Genomic DNA, 20,826 nt, shown 5'->3' on the forward strand with positions numbered 1-20,826 from the left:
GAGAGAAAGAAAGTAAAAAGGAAGAGAAAGAGCAATCATTTGACAGTCAAAATCAAAATGAAGTTTAAAATAAAGCGGTTAAATACAAGCTTTTTCTTATGGTCTTAATTGAATAGGCAATTAAAGATTATTAATAAATATTAATCTATATACTATTATGAAATATTTTATATATTGTTAAGCTAAATCGCCCAGACCATTTAAACCTAAAGAAAACACAGTGTCCTCTCTGAAACATTATTGAATGATGATCGATACAAGACACCTAAAAGCAAAATGGATTTGTGGTAAATTTTAGTAAAGAACACTGTAAAAAAAAGCAGGTCCCCAATTGAACATTTTCTAGTGAGCGATCACATCTAAATTTTTCAGTTGGCCAAATTGAATTAATGTGAATTGATGCATTTTAATTCAATTAAAATTCAAGAAATTAAATTTGGCCAACTGAAAATTTTAGATGTGATCGCTCACTAGAAAATTTTCAATTGGGGACCTGATTTTTTTTTACAGTGAATGTATTACTGTATGTAATCATAAAAGGTAAAAAATATCTCACTCCATGCTGTGAAGGTTTAAAATATGAACAGTATGTAAGAGTTAATCAACCAATAATTAAATAATATAATTTAACATTGGATTTCTTTTAATTTACCCTTAACATAATTGTAAAAAACTAAATGTCACTTTCTCAGGAGGAGCCATTCTTAAATATTTTGGTGGTCGTGGAGAAACATTTCAGGAGGCTGACACCAGAGATGACACAAGTAAATATTTCCCACTGCCTTTCTTTTGAATAGTTTTGTGCGCAACTTCAACATAGCTAATTTTCCTCTTGCCAATAAAAAATTTAGTTTTATAATCATAATTCACTATGTTGTCTAATTGTACTTTAATATTAATTTAAAATTAATGTGTTTTATCTACTCTGCATACTGTATTTATTATTAATTATATTGTAATCTCAACAGCTGGAGGAGGTGACTCTACTGCTGCTTCAGTAGAGCATAGCGAGCCGCATACCACTATGGCTAATGTTGTAAGTTAGCTATATATTGTTAATGCTAAATTATTAATATTTATTTGTTTACAACAAATTGACCTTAAATTTGCAAATCTATAATCTTTACTTTTACCGTTTCAGTGAGTGTACTTTAATAAGCAGTAAAATAATTGTTGGCAATCATGTTAAAAGATATACAGATGAAATATGTAAGTGTTAGATTGTATACAGTTGATGGTTTGCGGTGCAATACTCCATTATTCACTGCAAGGCAGGGCCCCAAAATTATCCTGCTTAGGGCCCCCAGATTTACAGAGCCGGTCCTGCTTGTTTATCAGCGGCAAAAGTCAGGAGGACTATATCCGAGGTAAGGCTGTTCCAGCCGGGTTACATGAGCGCAAGCTCCCCGTGATTGCCGGGATCTCACAACATTTTTAAATAGGCGCGATCTTTACAAATAAACCACAGATTTGAGCTTTAAACAACTACATTCTCGACTGAACAACTCTTAAAACTACATTTCGTGACACAATAACAGTAGTATTTTTCAATTTCGCAGCCGCACACAACCACTATGAAAAGCGCAAAAGGACGCGCGTCAATTTCGCTTCAAACGGTTGCTTTTTATAAGTTTGCATCTCGCTTTGGATGCGCAAATGCATTCAAAGTTCAAGAGTCAAACTAGACGCGAATTTGACGCTCTATTCGCGTTTTATCCATGTTTGGTGTGAATGCAGCATTAGTGTTAGTTTTTGCATATCTATGGCAACAAGACCTTTATAACGTGAATCCAGGATCGCTGTCGTGAAACACTTAAATGTTTCTCTTACCTAAGAGAACCGTTTAAGAGATTTTATGCAAGACCCTTAAGTTATTCTCTTAGGTAAGGGGAAATTGCCCCTTAAGTATCATACTTGAGGGAAAAACTTAAGGTGCTTTATGCAACCGGACACTGGTGCTGAAATTCAGAAATTACCCCAACACATGCTGTAAGCATTAGAACAATCACAAATGAATGGGATTTCTGACCAATCAGAGGTGAATAGATCAATCACAACAAACTGGGCCATCTGACCAATCAGAGCCAAATAGATCAATCACAACCAACTAGACTGTCTGACCAATCAGACAGGAGAGTAGGCTCTCAGAAAGTAGGGGATTAGAGAGCCTGAATCCTTTATCGAACCGTTTCAGACACTGAGAAAAAAGGGTGATGCTGCAGTGCATATTATGAGAAAAAAAAAATTTTGTTGTTGTTTTTTTTACTTAGATGCATGTAAACCTATTGTAGGAGCCTTTAAAATAGCATAATAGGGTTTATAAGTTATTTGTTAAAAATCAAATTTTTACTTCTAGAACCCGACTGTTGCACTCTATTGAACATCAAATATGTTTAGATTTTATTATTTCATTATTGTATTAGATTTGATTTTATTTTATTAAAGGTCCCGTTTTTCATGTTTTTTTGAAGCTTTGATTGTGTTTACAGTGTGCAATATGACATGTGTTCATGTTTCGCGTGTAAAAAAACACAGTATTTTTCACACAATATACTTATCTGTATACTGCTGTTTTCACTGTCCTCAAAACGGCTTGAAAGATTTCCCTGTTCTATGAAGTCCCTCCTTCAGAAATACGTAACGAGTTCTGATTGGGCCAGCGGTTCCCGTGTTGTGATTCGACAGCAGCTTAGGGCACGCAGAGCGCACGTTACCGGAAAGGGGCTATATGCGTTTTTCTGAAATTTAAACTCGAGACTGACACCTGTGGCCAAAAAACAGAACTGCCCTTATTTTCTGCTCGCTCTCGCAGCGGTGGTGACGTCACATCCGTAGACAGCGCGGGAAAAAAACGACCCGACAGAAAATAGGAAAAATAGGATACAGGCTTATAGGTGCACCCACTGTGAGCGGACAAGGTGTCAGTATGCTCATCAGGAGATGTTTGAGTCATAAATGGTAAAATAAAAAGGCTATTGTTACATTTATTTTGGGGAAAAAGTTGCATATAGCCCCTTTAAGACACATTATTATGAACTGAATGCAAGAAGGAATTTAAGTATATAACTAAACCACAAACAGGTTTACTCTGCATGAGTGTCCACGGCAACTAAAGACTGGTGGGAAACTACAACAAAGGAACACAGGAAACCGGTAAGCAGACTGAGAGAAAATAAAACCACAACTGAGCATAACTGTGACAATTGAACTGTATTATGGCAATGAGAATCCGCATTTTTTAAACATGATCTGTCAATTTTACACATTTTGAGCCAGAAACCCCAGCTCTGAATGTCATTAAAGCTGACCTGCCTGCTGCAGAAAAACAAGTCTTTATGTTAAGGGCCCTCCAAAACTGGTCAGTAGCATCTACTATAATATTCTTATGTTGCTTTCTAAAAAAATTATATTTCATCACAATACACAGATACATTTGAACAGCTGTCAGAGGAGAAGGTTGGTTTTTGCATTACAGCATCTACCAGTGAAGGATAGCTTCTCTCGATAAACAGAAAATTAGCGTTTTATGTCCTTTTCAAGTCATTCAGAATTTCACTGTGTATTTTTTTCTGTCACACATTAGTTTTCACCTTAACCTGTTAGATCAGATGTGCATGTGTGTGTGAATTAGTTTTAAGTGACAGTGAGTGTGAGGAAATTTGAGATGAGTGCGGTGAAGAGAATGATAAAACTAGAGTAGAGGGAGAAGTGAAGTGTGGCTGAGCATGTAAAGCTGCCGTAGATGCCGTTGGATTTAAAGGTCACAAAGCCAATGGTGGCTCCCTCCACGTTGTCTGTGACCCAAGTGTTGAACTCAGAGACACGTGAAAACACCTCTGGGAAACCTTCTATGGCACAGCCATGGTCTGTCCCAAAACTCGTGATCCCAGCCTGGACCCACACAGAACCCTGTTTGCACTGTAATGGGCCTCCAGAATCTTCCTGCAGAGGGAAGCAGAGAACAGATAGAGAATCAAGACAAGTCAAAATGCAACAGCAGGGTTCTTTATAGTCACCATTAAATCAATCTTTTAATTAAATATTGCAGTATTTATTATAAATTATTTACATTACAAAATACATTGCATTCCATCTCTGACAACCTGTCAATTCACATGAGATCGACCAATAGCAAAACACAAACAGTTCACGAGTTCACACTTACATCAAATTAAATGGAGTAAAAGATTATGCGTATTTGGCATGCTGTCCGGGGGAGGGCTCCGGGCTCGGAATTTTGTCCCGAACCCAGAGTGTCCCCCCCATGATGAAGATAGTCTAGAACTAGACTGTATTTTATTATGGATTGTGTTGACGTCTAATGAGTTTAATAAATCAAAGTGAGGAGATGGGGTGGTGGAGGGATGCTAAAAATAAAAACGGTCAACGAAAGAAGGTGAATTTGCTGTATATATACACACACCTCTTATCGTTGATTAAATCGATTGGCTTGATGTGCTCCACCTGTGTTTAATTAGGTTTAATTATCTGAGGGTGCTCCACTTGGGTTTGATTAGGTTACATTATCTGGCATGCTCCATTGTTTAGATAGGTTTAATTATCTGGACGTGCTCCTCCCGAAATTAGTTACTAAAACTTCACTTAATCTTCCAATCAATTCCCCATGGACAAAATCAAGTCCTGCCCTTTTTTATTCAAGAAGTAATTTTACTCAGATATACACTATATTGCCAAAAGTATTGGGACATCCCTCCAAATCATTGAATTTAGGTGTTCCAATCACTTCCATGGCCACAGATGTATAAAATCAAGCACCTAGGCATGCAGACGCTTCTACAAACATTTGTGAAAGAATGAGTCTCATCATCTGGATCTCAACTCACCCACGTTCATTCACCTGCACTGCCGATCACTCTGCTGGTTAATCTAATAAACATTCATTACCTGCATCCTGTTGTCTGTCCTTGCTGTCCTGTAACAGAATACCAGACCACAACCGAAAAACACCAGCATGAGCACCCCGGATCCATCCCAGGAACTCGTGGATGCTGTACACCAGGCACTTCCCTCTTCCCTCGCGGAAGCGACAGCCCTCGTGTGAAGACTGAAGAGTGTAAAGACCATTCGACTCTACTCTGAGCGACTCCACCCGAGCAAGGACACCGACAAGGCACTTGAGTATAGCTTTCTCTTCTCTCTAACACTTTTGTGTTTGGCTTGTTGTTTTCCATCTATTTGTTGTTTTCCATCTATCTGACCCGTATTCACTATGTGCGTTCAGATCTCTACTATTACTACTAACACCCGTAAATCACGCTCTGTACATTCAAGACGACGTAATTCTAATAATCTTTTTTTTGATTATTTCCTCTGCACATTACTGTTCATTTTAATTGGTCTCTGGAATTGCTAGTCTGCTGTAAACAAAACAGACTTTATTTCATCTATCTCCACCAATTCACATCTCAGTCTCATGGCCCTAACTGAGACCTGGATCAAACCAGAGGATACTGCCACATACTATCACAACAAAATCAACAATTCCTCTGACTCTCGTGCACTTTTCAAAACTTTCTCTTCGCTCCTTTGTCCTCCTTCTCCTCCTCCTCCTTCATCAGCTCTTACAGCTGATGACTTTGCATCATTCTTCACAAACAAAACCTCCTCCATCACCAGCCAATTCTCCACACCCCAAACCGACACACACATCACAAAAAATATCACACACACGCTACCCTCTTTCTCCCTGCTCTCTGAAGCTGAAGTCTCCAAACTCATCCTTTCCAATCACCACACTACCTGTCCGCTTGACCCTATCCCCACCCACCTCCTTCAGGCCATTTCTTCTTCTGTTACTCCTGCACTCACTCACATTGTCAACACCTCTCTCACACCAGGACCTTCCCCACAGCATTTAAGCAGGCCCGGGTAACCCCACTGCTTAAGAAAACCTCTCTGAACCCAGCACTTTTAGAAAACTACCGACCGGTATCCCTTCTGCCTTTTATTGCAAATACACTTGAGCGAGTAGTGTTCAACCAGCTCTCTATGTTTCTTGAACAACCTCCTGGACATCAACCAATCCGGCTTCAAAAGCGGCCACTCAACTGAGACTGCCCTGCTCTCGGTTACGGAAGCACTGAGACAGGCAAGCGCAGCTTCCAAATTCACAGTACTCATCTTGCTGGATTTGTCTGCTGCTTTTGACACAGTTAACCACCAAATCCTCCTGTCAACTCTCATGAAGATGGGCATCTCAGGAACTGCTCTCCAGTGGTTCAAGTCTTATCTCTCAGGAAGGTCCTTCAGGGTGTCATGGAGAGGTGAAGCTAGCTACTGGAGTTCCCCAGGGCTCAGTGCTTGGACCACTTCTCTTCTCCATCTACATGTCATCACTAGGATCTGTCTTTCAGAAACATGGCTTTTCCTATCGCTGATATGCCGACGACACTCATCTCTACTTCTCATTTCAACCAGATGATCCTACGGTTGGTGTTCGTATCGCTGCCTGCCTAACAGACATTTCTGCCTGGATGATGGAACATCACCTGAAACTCAACCTTGCAAAGACAGAACTGCTTGTGGTCTCAGCCAACCCAGCACTTCACCACAATCTCTCCATTCAGCTAGGATCATCAACCATAACTCCGTCCACTGCAACAACCCGGTCCTGCAGATTTGCGCTATACAACATTAGGAAGATTAGACCCTTCCTATCAGAGCAGGCCACACAACTCCTGGTCCAAGCTCTTGTTCTCTCCAGACTGGACTACTGTAATGCTCTTCTAGTGGGCCTTCTGGCATGCACTATCAAACCCTTGCAACTGATCCAGAATGCAGCAGCGAGGGTGGTTTTTAACGACCCGAAGAGAGCGCACGTCACGCCTCTCTTCATCAGTCTGCACTGGCTACCAATAGCCGCTCGCAGCAAATTCAAGGCACTGGTGCTCTCCTACAAAGAAACCACTGGCTCTGCACCAATATACCTGTTAATATTTTCTTATTTCTTGGGCTTCACTTTCTAACTTTCCTTGTATAACACTGACTTTTCTGCCATGGTACGTGTTCACAATTAGACAAAACATTCAGTAGTCCTTGGACACATTCGCACACACCCAGACATCCCAGACAAAACATTAAGATACACATACACACATTTTACACAAATACATGTTTCACTTATACCTTTATATATGACCTTGCTTCCTTAATAAATTTTAGAATGTTATAGTACTGCACTGTGTCTGTGGTTCCTTGGGCATTCTCCCAAGATATCTTGCGCTGCAGCTGCTGCCACACATCACAGGGGTGGACATTGACTGATGATTGAGAATATTGATATATTGATAGTCCACCTAAAAGTTAAATTCTAACAGCTGGGGGCTCGTCCGGGATATTCCCAAGAAACACGGGACTGAGAAGTCATCCTCCATCACAGGTAAGTAATCTTTTCCTGTGGTGGTAGGATTGATTGATTGATTGATTGATTGATTGATTGATTGATTGATTGATTGATTGATTGATTGATTGATTGATTGATTGATTGATTGATTGATTGATCCCATAGAAGGTAGAGATAGCCCTGGTGTTCCTGTAAGGTGTCTGTAAGGGTAATTTTTAAATGACAATGACAAATATTTTTTGAGTACTCCCTCCAGTGCGAGGAAGACCCGTTTAGATCTGCTCTGACGGGTAAAACATTCTGAGATAGCCCTCCAGTAGGAGGAAGGACCGTGTAGATCCGCTCTGACGGTCAAACAAGTGTTTAGACATTATAGACATTTATAAGTACATGAAAGAGGCATATAATAAATGGAAAGAAATGAAAAAATACTGGGATAAGGGTCCAGAGAGGCCAAACTCAAAAAAGAAAAAACAGTCACCCCCATACCAGCCAGCAGTAGTACTCCATGTCACACTGGTAGAATACAAGTCAGCTGTGGTGACACATGTCCCGGCGGTAGAATTCAAATCGAGTACTTAGCAACATAATGTTCCTAAACATAATATTCCTAAATTAGAAGAATTGAAACAACCTATCCCCCTCTTCCCATTCTGATCCCTGAAACAAAACTATACCCCACCCTGACAGAGAGTAGAGACAGAGTAGAGAGTGAGACTGAACTGTGTGTGGCAGGGGGGGCCAGAGCTGACAGTAGACAGGCAGACCGGGCAAACGATGAACAGAAAACAGAGCCTGCATTTATGTTTGTGAGAAGGGGAAATCAAATTTCCATACGCCCTGCTAAGGCGAGTGATATTGAAAGTATATGTAACAATCTGCTTTCTCCCTCTCATCCGGTGAAATATGTCCAGATCCTAAAAAGTCATACACGATATGCACAATTGACAGGTCCAGATTTTAAAGTAATATTACTCAGAACTCTGGGGAAGGACGTGACAGAAACAGATATAATTGACGGGTGTCCTTCTCTGAGAACAGAATACGATATAAAATGACTGGTAAAGGTACCGCAGATAATCCTAATAAGCTGCTTTGGGAATAGGAAGAGCATTAAGAGATTTTTTATGAGGAGCTGCAAAAAAAATTTGAAAAAAAGGTGATTTCTAAAAGAGACATGTCATATGCTGCAAACACTAAACAGGAGCCAAAAGAATCAGCCGCAGCTTTCGTAAATAGATTCAAAAAGGCGTGGCAGGACTCTAAACTGCCAACCACACAAGATCATATCATACTGTTTATTAACACCTGTTTGAACAACATGAATCCAACACAGGCCCAGCTGATAAGAGTAACCACCTCAAGAATTACTGAGTTGTCTGTGGAAGAATTTTGTGCACGAGTGAGGGAATTAGATGCTGCTTGAGGATTTTCAGATAGCAGTGGGGTGACAGTTAAAACTGAACCTGCATTCATGCAGACAACGGCAGTACAGAGAGAAGGCCAGGGAAGTGTCACTATTGTGGAAAAATGGGCCACTGGTTAAGATATTGTTGAAAACGGAGATATGATGAGGAGAGAAGGAGAAGGTGAGGGGCAGAAAAAAAGGAGAAGTCGACTGACAACCAATACCAAACAGAATGGACTCCCCAATAGGGAGGCCTACGGAGTAATAGAACCCCAAGCACATCTATGCTCACTGTAAAATATGATAACAACAAAATTGATTTGCCAAATTTGGAATTGAGTGTAGATGGGAAGAAATATTGTTTTCTTATTGATACTGGTGCTAGTTGTTCCTCTATTTCTGGTTTAATATACGAGGGCCCAGTTTCAGCAAGAATTACACGCTCCGTGGGTATAGATGGGGTTCCGATCTCCTGCCCAGTGACACATCCTTTGCCTGTGGACGCAAGTGACGGTCAACATTTAATGCACAATTTTACTATTATTCCAGAGTCACCTCTGAACTCGGAAGGGATATAATGCACAAATTGGGGATGGAAATTGTGTTTACTGAAACTAACGTGTCTCTTTTCTTCCCTTCTGTGCTGATGGTGTCCACTGAGTCTCAACCTCTTCACCCTCTAAACTCGCTTGTTCAGACTTACACACCCTCCAGAAGCTTACGTTCTGTAAATGAACGACACCTTGTGGTGCCATCTCAAAGAGGCATGAAATCACTCTCACAGACCTTTTCCTGGACCGTTCCCACCTGGTGGAATGACCTGCCTATCTCAATTCGAGCAGCCGATTCTGTAGCCATTTTCAAGAAACATCTAAAAACACATCTTTTCCAGCAGCACCTGACCAATCAAGAATAGCACTTATCACTCTATTAATTTTCTGTTTGTCTATTTAATAATAATAAAAAAAATAAAAAAAGTTTATTTCTTTCTAGATTAATTGAGACTTGTTACAGCACTTGAATATTGTTGCCCTTGACTGTCAGTTGCTTCTATTGCACTTATTTGTAAGTCGCTTTGGATAAAAGCATCTGCTAAATGACTAAATGGTGAATTGTACCAATTAAGACAATTCAATGACTGAGTGAATATGCCCTGCAATTCCGCACCCTAGCTGCCGCTAGCGGATGGAATGAACAAGCCCTGTTCACCATGTATCGACAGGGTCTGAACCCTCGTGTGCGTTTGCATCTCGCTGCATACAAGGATTTCATCGGTCTCGAATGCTTCATCCAACTCTCCATCCACTTCGCCACTCGTATGTAGTCGTGTCTCGAAGAGCTCCAGGGCCAGCCACTCTCTCCTCCTTCCCTCTGCCGGCCTGAGTCCATCAGCCCTCCAGAACCAGCCCACAAACCCAAGCAGCTAGACAGCGCACGGTTTACTCGCGCTGAATGACAGAGACGGGTGACCCAGAGTCTGTGCATATATTGTTGTTCCTCAGAGCACTTCCTCTCTAAATGCTCTATTCGTCCTCTTCGTCCTATGGTGAGTGCTATATTTCCTTCGATTAATAAAATGAAGTCACTCACTACTATTGTGACCCGAACTGCTGCCGACGTTACACTTCCAGTTATCGCCCTTCTTGACTCTGGGTCAGCTGGCAACTTCATCTCCGGCACCCTCTGCCGTCAGCTCAAGTCTACCACCACACTGTCCATTTACCCGATTAACTCGATAACTGGCAGACCCCTCAGCCGGAGACAGGTACGCTTCTGTGCTGGTCCCATCCAGCTTCAAGTGGGAGCCCTACATGTGAAACAACAACATTTGCTGGTTCTGGAGGAATCCACCGCTGATGTGATTCTAGGGAGCCCATGGTTGGAGCAGCACAATCCCATCATCTCCTGGAAGACCGGCGAAATCCTGAAGTGGGGTGACAGCTGCTTCCCGAACTGTTTCTCTGCACTTCCAGTGCCTGCTACTCCTCATTCCAGAGAGCTGTCACTTTTCTCTACCTCCATCGAAAGTCCAGTGGAGAATCGTTCGGTGGACATTCCTCCATGTTACGCACACTTCAGTGATGTCTTCTGCCCCCAGCGAGCCTCCAAGCTGCCTCCACACCAGCCATGGGACTGTGCCATCGATCTGCTTCAGGGTGAGTCAGTGCTCCGTGGAAAGATTTATCCCCTGTCACTTCTGGAGGAGAAGGCCACGGTGGCATACATCAAGGAGGCTCTGGATCAAGGTTACATCCACCCGTCTACTTCCCCTGCTGCATCCAGCTTCTTCTTTGTGGCGAAAAAGGACGGAGGCTTGCGGCCCTGTTTAGACTACCGTGCACTCAACCGGATCACTGTTAAGTTCCGCTACCCCCTTCCTCTCGTCCCCGCTGTGCTAGAATATCTCTGTGGTGCCACTGTTTTCTCCAAGTTGGACCTCCGCAGCACCTACAACCTCATCTGGATATGTGAGGGGGACGTATGGAAGACGGCCTTCGTGACCCCTACTGGCCACTACGAGTACCTCTTCATGCCATATGGATTGGCCAAAGCCCCCTCCGTATTCCAGGACTTCATACATGAGGTACTCTGGTTGTTCCTCCACAAGTCAGTTCTGGTCTATGTAGATGATATTCTGATTTACTCCCGGAGTATGGCCGAACATCGCCACCACGTTGCGGAGCTCCTGAAACGCCATCCCTCCACCATCCACCATCCCTCAGTGCAGTTCCTTGGCTATCACATCGATAGCAGTGGCATCCAGATGGACGAGGGGAAGGTGGATGCTATCAGCAACTGGCCCATACCCACAACCATCAAGAAACTCCAAAAGTTTCTCAGATTCTGCTATTTCTACCGCCGCTTCATCCAGAACTACAGCACCATCGCATGTCCACTTACTCACCTCCTTTGTCCCAAGTCTCTGTCCTGGACACCTGCTGCCACCCAAGCCTTCGAGTCCCTCAAGAAGTCTTTCACCTCCGCTCCCCTCCTGGTCCATCCTGATCCAGAGAAGCCTTTCATCATTGAGGTTGACGCCTCGACCACAGGAGTGGGAGCAGTCCTTTCAAAGCAGCAGGGGAAACCAAGTAGACTCCATCCATGCGCCTTCTCCTGCAAACTCAACCCGGCGGAAGTCAATTACGACATCGGCAACAGGGAGCTGTTAGCCGTCAAGCTGGCTCTTGAGGAGTGCAGACATTGGAGGGCGCACAACATCCATTCCTGGTTCTGACGGATCACAAGAATCTAGAGTACCAACGCCAAACGACTAAATCCAAGACAAGCAAGATGGGCATTGTTCTGTACCCACTTCCGCTTCACCATTTCCTACCAGGCTGGTTCCAAGAATCTTAAAGGGTTAGTTCACCCAAAAATGAAAATAATGTCATTTATTACTCACCCTCATGCCGTTCAACACCCATAAGACTTCCGTTCATCTTCGGAACACAAATTAAGATATTTTTGTTGAAATCCGAAGGCTCAGCGAGTCGATTCAGTGGTTCGGATCGCGTATCAAACCGCAAAACTGCTGAAATCATTTGACTTTGGCATTCCGAACCACTGAATCGACTCGCTGATTCGATACACTCCGAAGCTTCATGAAGCATTGTTTTGAAATTGGTTATCACTATAAGTCGTTATTTAGTTTTTTTTGGCGCACCAAAAATATTCTCATCACTTTATAATATTAATATTGAACCACTGTACTCACATGGACTGCTTTAACCCCCTCAAGTCGGTGGTCGCGCCGGTGCAATTGGCTCTTTTTTTCTTATCAGTGCCAAAGAGACTCAAATAACTGTCGTTTTTTATCATTCAGGCAAGTGTTTTGCATTATAATCTGTTATGTTTCTTTTTTGTGTGTGTACAGTCACAATAAAAACAAAATGTTTTGCTTTTTGCAAGATAAAGAAAAAAACATGATGCGCGATCTGCAGCCTCTCTCTCAAAGACATTCATTCATTCAGATAGTCTTCAGAAAACGGAACTCTAGCTTGGTGAATACTTGTCTCACAAAATCCAGTAACGGTGAAGAAGACACAGGTCACTTCCAAGATCAAGATACTCACAGTGAAGCAGTGAGGAATGAGATGCATATGTACTTTGGGGAGCATGATATTCCGAAGGATGAAAATCCACTGAAATGCTGGAAAGAAAATGAAGCATGGTTTCCCACCTTGGCCATACTGGCAAAGTGTTACTTGTCTGTGCCTGCAACATCAACCTAATCTGAAGGCCTTTTTTCAGTTGCAGGCAACATTGTGACAAAAAAAAAGTGCAAGCCTGACTTCAGAGCATGTAGACATGCTTACATCACTCCATTGCAATGCTATTTGAGCTCTTGCTGACAAAAAATACTGACATTTGCATATGCAGACTTTTTGTTAGTTTATTAACTTGACTGGCCTGCACTTCAACCCGATAGAACACCTTTGGGATGAATTAGAGCGGAGACTGCGAGCCTGGTAGGGGTGTGCGATATATATCGTCTGCGATAATATCGTAATTGGTGTTTTAACGATTTGCGATCTGACATTATCGAGTATATCCCTCACACACACCCAGAGAGTGCACGCACACACTACCTGATGAAGTCTAGATTAGACTAGTGCGGGTGCGCATTTACAGTGCACACTTTCACTGTGTGATTTACTCTATATTAGGCTTGTGTCGACCGTGAGTCTCGGCAGGAGTCATTCATCAGATTTCATTCATCACGAGAGTGACAGGAGCTGACTGAGATGACAATTCAAGCAACCCGCCACCGAATTGGCGCTAATTCAAACCCGAAAGTAAAATGTGCACGGCCGCACAGAGTGCGCATAAAGCCTTATTCAAGCAACCCGCCACCGAATTGGCGCTAATTCAAAACCAAAAGTAAAATGTGCACGGCCACACAGAGCTTACTTTCGTCTGGCTCCGCAGGCAGCGCGAGTCTGACTACTGAACTAAGGAGCTGATTGATTGAGATGCACACGTGGCCTCACAGAGCGCGTATTTATAGACGAGCTGTCATTCACAGAGTTCTTGATAGCGTCACTCAGCTCGCTCTCATTCAGGTTATATATGTAGCTTTATTTTAGGCTACAATAAAATGAAATGTGTCTTAAAACACCAGTCTCTGGCTTTTTTTTACCCATTAAAATAACTTAAACGTATTAATAGCCACACAAATGTGGTTCAGGCAACGCATATCGATTATCTACAATGCCTTACAAAATTAAACCACCACACAGAATATGAATAATATCAAAAACTTTAGGAGTCAGCCGACAACAGCAGTCCTAAAGCTGCCAAGATACAGCACAATAACACACTCAGCAAAATATAGTCTAATTATCGTTATCGAGAAAATCCCAGAAAATATCGAGATATCCTTTTTTGTCAATATCGCACACCCCTAGAGCCAGGGCTTCTCGTCCAACATCAGTGCGTGACCTTGTGGAAAGCCTTCCCAGATGTAACGTACTGCTCCGAGACAGAAGGTTGAGAATCCAAACGCAGCTTTATTTTAGAATAATACACAAACGTAGTCAAAAACAGGCAAGAGGTCATAACAGGTAATCAGTCCAATGAGGCAAACAAAACAGGAGAGACAGGCAAAAGGGTAATCCACGGAACGGGCAAGTAATCCAAGACCAAGAGACAGAGGTAATGAGGTAATGAGACACAGGTGTAAAAAGTGAGTGCTAATAAATCCGGGAAATGAAGTCTATGATGGAGTGACATTCCGGGGTAGAGTGCCCTCTGCTGGTCCTCTCTGGACTCGGGACAGGAGGCCGAGTCCTCTCCTTACTCGTGACAGGGGTCGGAGTCCTCTCTGGACTCGTGACAGGGGTCAAAGTCCTCTCTGGACTCCTCGTAACAGGAGTCGGAGTCCTCTCTGGACTCCTCATGACAGGGGTCGGAGCCCTCTCTGGACTCCTCGTGACAGGGGTCGGAGCCCTCTCTGGACTCCTCGTGACAGGGGTCGGAGCCCTCTCTGGACTCCTCGTGACAGGGGTCGGAGCCCTCTCTGGACTCCTCGTGACAGGGGTCGGAGCCCTCTCTGGACGCTGGTCAGTGGCTGGAGCCATCTCTAGATGCTGGTCAGTGGCTGGAGCCATCTCTGGACGCTGGTCAGTGGCTGGAGCCATCTCTGGATGCTGGTCAGTGGCTGGAGCCATCTCTGGACACTCCTCCGGGACGACCACAGGCTGCTCAGTAACAGTCCCTGAATATCTGGAGGAAGCCCTGTGCTCCTCCCAAGCATGTAGGACTGCCACCACATAAAACCCAAGCACAGCTCTCCTGGCCGTGTCAGGACTCGGGACCTCCGGACTCGGGACCAACGGACTCAGGACCAACGGACTCGGGACCAACGGAACTGGGAACAACAGAACTGGGAACAACGGACTCGAAACAGGAAATGTCACAGGGCGAGACTAGACTCTGGACTGACAGATATGACGAGACGAGACTCTGAAATGGCGGCCATGATGGGACTGCTACATTCTTCCTCTGCGACTCCCACTGTGAATGCAGAGCCGCTTACCTGAAGGGCATAATCAAGGAATTCATTCAGGGACCCTCGATGACCATCACGGACAAGTTTGGTTTGTAACGGTTTATTGAGTCCATGGCAAAGAAAGTAAATCAACAAAAAGAAAGTCTCTGATGTGGTCCTCGAGTGAGTGAGTTCCTTGGCGTAGACGGACGAGACATACTGCTGGATCCATGCTTGGCAAAGAAAAAGACAGAAGGTAGAGGATCCAAACACAGCATTATTTTAGAATAATCCACAAACGTAGTCAAAAACAGGCAAGAGGTCATAAAAGGTAATCAGTCCAATCAGGCAAACAAAACCGGAGAGACAGGCAAAAGGGTGTTCCATGGAACGGGCAAGTAATCCAAGACCAAGAGACATGAAACCAGAGAAAACGCTCAGAAATGCAGTGTTACACAAAACAAGACTTCGCAGTGAATGACAGAGTGAACATGGTATATATAGGTGGAGGTAATGAGGTAATGAGACACAGGTGTAAACAGTGAGTGCTAATGAGTCCAGGCAAAGGGTTATGGGAAATGTAGTCATGGAGTGACAGTCCAGGATAGGTAATCACGGGCACTCACACTGTGAATTGTGACACCAGAATAGTTGAAGCTGCTATAGCTGCAAAGAGTGGGCCAACTCCATATTAAACCCTACGGATTAAGAATGGGATGTCGTTAAAGTTCATGTGCATGTAAAGGCAGGCATCCCAAAACTTTTGCCAATAGAGTGTATGTTACAATAGGGAAGAAAAGACTATCGTAACTTCTGTTTCATTACAACCCTATGGCTTCAGAAGACTTTTTTATTTACTTTTTTAACTTTACAATTTGTAATTAATGTCATATGGACTACTTTCAAGATACTTTTATTATGCTATTTCTCATTTTCAAACTTGACAACGCCAGTCCTCATTTACAATATACTGTATATATATATATCTATATATATATATATATATATATATATATATATATATATATATATATATATATATGAGAGAGAGAGAGAGAGAGAGAGATGTAGATATATATAGAGAGAGAGTGCCCAGAATATTCTTAAAAAATAAATAAATAATGACAGAATTTTCCCTTTTTGTTTGACTCACCTGACAGACTCCTTTACTTGTTCTCCCTGCACAAATCATCTGTGGTGTGATTGTAACATCACGTATTTTCTTATACTGGCAGCTACATTGTGAGCTGCCCACAACCGGGATTTCCACCTTCTGCAGAGTCTTGGGAGCAGGCAAAGCCTCTGTCATACACAGAGACAGTGTTTGTGTGTTAATGACATGTTTACCCTTCTTAAAAAAAAACAGCATATCCAACCTAAACTGGTTGGCAGCCTAATAATAGCTAGCTAACTAAAACCAGCTAAACGCCAGCTGGGAAACCAGTTTGACCAGCTTAATCCAGCTAAAACCAAAATACAGATATACCATTAATGGAAAATGTGTTCCACCACCACACTAAAACATTAAATGGATTGTTCACTTAAAACTGTAAGACCAAACCTGTAAGACTTTTGTTTATCTTCCGAACACAAATGAAGACCTTTTTGATTAAATATGTGAGATTTCTGTTCTCTCCATTGAAAGCTACGCAACTGACACTTGACACTTAAAAAAAGTTCATAAATAGGTCATAAAATTAATCCATATTAATGGAGCGGTTTAGTCCAAATTTTCTGAAGAGACTCAATCGCTTTCGGCCTATATGATGAACAGATTGAATTTAGGCTGGAAAAGGGGGGCGCAGAAAATTCATTCCAATTCATTAAAAAAATTAAATAGACTGCAGCAGTTATCATTTTGTCAGAACCTCTAGTAAATTACATTTTATTTGTTTAGTTGTCTATGGTTACAATAATTTACAAGCTAAAATAAAATAAAGTTAATATTAGTTGAAAACAAACACTGCATCAAAAACATATCTTTAAGTTGTGAATTACTAGTTTTAGGACACTCACGGTTTTTGCCAATGTTTCCCCAACCCGTAGCCCAGCAGGTTGTGGCATCGTGAAAGACACTTTCTTTAGAAGCCAGACAGACTGGACGAATGTATTGAGTGAAGTTCACAGGTTGACTCAGTTTCATCAGGGAGATGTCATTATTCCAAAGGAAGTCGTTGTACTTTGGATGGACAAGGATGGACTGAATACTGACTTCCACTTCATTTGCGTTGGGAAGCAACGTGCTCTGGGTTTCTCTTCCTAAGTACAACTTCAATCTGTCGATGTTAGTACTGTTGTAAAAGAAAGTTTCAGTAAATTTGCTTATGGAAACATAGTTTAAAAGTTAAGCTGCAAAATATTTAAAAATCATAAAGCGGCCCTTACGAAACTAAGCAGTGAGCAGCCGTCATCACCCACTGGTTATGGATCAGGGTTCCTCCACAGATGTGTCTGCCATCGTAATGTAAACTGACCTGCCAGGGCCAGTTACCTGCAGGAGCATCTGTACCGCCCATAATACGTGTTTTTAGGGGAGCTACACCACAATCTGCAGACAATAAATTATACGTCACAAATCTGCACAACTAATCGAATAAAACCAAAATCGTGATAAGACTGCTGTTTAAATATGTGAATAGATCGTTTCAGACTGAAACTCAACAGCTCATTATCATCCCTGTGGTTTGCCGTCAAAATAAAAGTTGACAGCCATATATATTAGTATTGTAATTTTACAGGTGCAATGTAAAATAAATAAATAATACTTATTATCATATTTTCCTTAACGACTATTCTTTTATTGTACAGTGAAATTATGCAGTCATTTTTACATTTTCATTTAGTACTAGTAGTAATAATAATAATACATTAATTATTGAAATAATAATTAAATTAATTCGCAAATATTGGGGCCAAACACAAAAATCATGATGAGTTAAGACCCGTTCACACCAAGAACAATAACTATAAAGATAACTATAACTATAACTATATTAGCGTCCACACCACTGAACGATAACTGTCTGTATATTCTGAGCTCGCACGCTTATTTTATTCTTCACTTTTTCTACTTCTGTGCATTATTCTAGAACGGTTCGAATTATCAAAAAGCTTTTAATAACTTTTTGCTAGCATGGTCGAAAGATGATCTGAGGCAAATTTGGTGAATTCGTTTTTTTGAAAAATTCAAAATGAACAAAATTACATCGTAGTGTGCAATCGAATAGTCTTGATCCAAGGAATCAGAGGGAAAGAAATGTGTTTCTAGCACTTACAGTTCAAACGTTATTAGAGTAAATGTAAGTGCAACCTTGACAGTCGGACCAAATTTCTTCAATCTGTGCATGTCATAATTTCCTGCAAGCAGTCCTATGGGTTCAAGTGTGCCAATTCAGAGGCTACATCCTTCGAAGGACTGGGACTTCAAAGGCCACACCTTCAAAGACCGTGAAGGATGGACAGAGCATTGTTAATTGGGTTGGTCTATTCTACGGAGGATTGTTCTTGTCGCCTAGCAACTGTGACAGCTGCTGCTGATGAGCGACAGTAATATTTACTGGACTTTTTTGAAAGTTATATTAAACTGTCTGAAAACAAAACAGGGTTCACAAATGGTCTAAATATGTTCACTATGGGTTTTTTGCTTCATTAGATAAGTTGGAGGCCGCATTTGAAGAGCCTTCGATTGTGACAGGCTTTGTGGCACCGCGGTGACGCAATCGGCCTTCGAAGGATGCAGCCTCTGAATTGGGACGCATTAATAGACTCAATTAGCCTGGATGCCAGCCGAACTTAGCCCCGCCCACAACATTTTAACTTGGGCAGTTCGGTCTGGACTTGATACATAGAGAAGTAATTATGCCTGAACAGAAACTGTTCGGACCAATGAAATTGTTAGGGCGGGCTTTAGACGATGATGGACAGATGATAAACAGTAACGTAATCATCCACGTCATCAAAGGCGCTTGGGTTGAATTTGTTCTAATCCTAAACGGAGAACTTGTTCGTACATGCATTCACCTTTACTATTTCTCTCAGAAATGATGATCGTGTTGGTAAGTACTCTGTGTATCCTTAAATTCTTTTTTTACAACACAGGCTAAGATCGATTACACTCATCTTTTTCTTCTAACGTTAGGCTACTTATTCCAGCGTGCATGCAGACAGGGTTGCCAAGTTTTTACAACAAAACCCGCCCAATTGCTAGCCAAAAACAAGCCCAATAGCTTCCGGGGGGGGGGGGGGGGGGGGGGGTGGTTCTCCAGGAAAAAAAAGGCATTTGGGGGGTAAAATATGTGTTATTTTAGCAGGGTTGCCAGCTAAAATTCACATTCCTGGGTCTGTTTATCACATAATTGGGGTCGCTTCAACCCGCGGACATGGCAACACAGTGCAGTTGAGTTCTGTTGACATTTGACAACTAACGTTATGCGTCGCTCCGTTGCTCTGATTGGTTGTAGGTCTATCCAATTGAGGTCTTTCCTGGTTCGGTTGAAACACGCCCCATAATCACAGCCCAACGGAGCAGTATCAGACTCATATTCTGACTAGAATTGAGTATGACGACGTCAGGCTAATACTCAATAGGAGAAGAAGAAAAAGAAGAAAAAAAATTATAAAATGGTATAATTATTATTTTAGCCATATTTATATATAATCACAAAATTCTGGCCAAACGGTGCAGCCCTACAAACAAGCACAGCAAACCTTTTTTTTTTTATCAAATTTAAATCTTACAATTTGTAATCAGAAAATTGCAATTCAATTCTCCCCCCAAATCGTGCAGCCCTATAGCACAATATAACTTGTGTATGATTTATCTTGTGCTGCTCTTACCGTATGTCTGTGAATTTGAGCCTGCGGAGAAAAGAGCGAGAAAATATGATGTTTTGATATTCATGGAAAACAAAATAGTGATTAAGAAAATGATTTTCCGTAGTGCATCTTCACTCACATTAACATCTGACTAGGCAAACACACACATACTGTCTATACTCATGATCAAACTTACCCTCCATACTCATCATGACTATAAAGCTGAGCAAGATCACTGACAACTCCATGGCTGAAGTTAAATGCTGTGATAGAGAAATTGAAAGAGATGTGTCTTACCTCTTTTATTCTCTTTAAATACCCTGTGAACATTCTTAAGAAAAAAATTAAGATGTTCTTAAGAAAATATTTGAGAACTTCTTAAGAATTGATCTTCTTTCTTAAGAAGATTTTCATGAATCTGGCCCCCGGTGTTGTTTTGGTGACTCATTTTCACTTGAGTTCTTTTTTCACCTTGTAAAGACTTGACACACCCAGAAACGCAGAGAACAATATGTCAATGTAGTTTGATTACTGGTGTGATTAGGTGATTCCACACCTGAGCTGGCGAGATGGCTGGTTCAGATTTACTCTGCTAACACAGGGTCAGGCCACAGTGCATATTGACATTATAATATCATATGAATTTATTTCTTCTGCTAAACACAAAAGAAGATATTTTGAAGAATATGGGTAACAGTTGATGGGCCCCTCAGGGTCCTGCTTTTTTGTTTGTGTTGGCCATGTGCTTGT

The 20,826-nt window shown here is 41.9% G+C and overlaps 1 protein-coding gene across 1 annotated transcript; it reads right to left on the reverse strand.

Moving 5' to 3' along the window:
* Positions 1 to 3,192: 3,192 nt before the first annotated feature.
* On the reverse strand, positions 3,193 to 20,565 carry LOC307117002 (chymotrypsin-like protease CTRL-1). The gene is made up of 6 exons (XM_079801642.1): positions 20,374 to 20,565; positions 20,098 to 20,118; positions 17,647 to 17,809; positions 17,278 to 17,552; positions 16,415 to 16,563; positions 3,193 to 3,942 (listed from the first exon to the last, which is right to left on the reverse strand). The coding sequence occupies exons 3-6, from the start codon at positions 17,775 to 17,777 to the stop codon at positions 3,634 to 3,636; spliced, it is 864 nt and encodes a 287-aa protein (XP_079657768.1). The 5' UTR covers positions 17,778 to 17,809; positions 20,098 to 20,118; positions 20,374 to 20,565; the 3' UTR covers positions 3,193 to 3,633.
* Positions 20,566 to 20,826: the final 261 nt, after the last annotated feature.

The sequence above is a fragment of the Gobio gobio genome, assembly GCF_949357685.1.
Source record: "Gobio gobio genome assembly, chromosome: 20".
In the NCBI taxonomy this organism is placed as follows: domain Eukaryota; kingdom Metazoa; phylum Chordata; class Actinopteri; order Cypriniformes; family Gobionidae; genus Gobio; species Gobio gobio.

Coding starts and splice junctions, on each gene's coding strand:
- LOC307117002 (XM_079801642.1), bottom strand. CDS start 17,777: ATGGGCGGTACAGATGCTCCTGCAGGTAACTGGCCCTGGCAGGTCAGT. Junction 17,553..17,646: donor GCTGCTCACTGCTTAGTTTC/GTAAGGGCCGCT, acceptor CTTTTACAACAG/TACTAACATCGACAGATTGA. Junction 3,943..16,414: donor CAAGTAAAGGAGTCTGTCAG/GTGAGTCAAACA, acceptor TTCCCTCTGCAG/GAAGATTCTGGAGGCCCATT.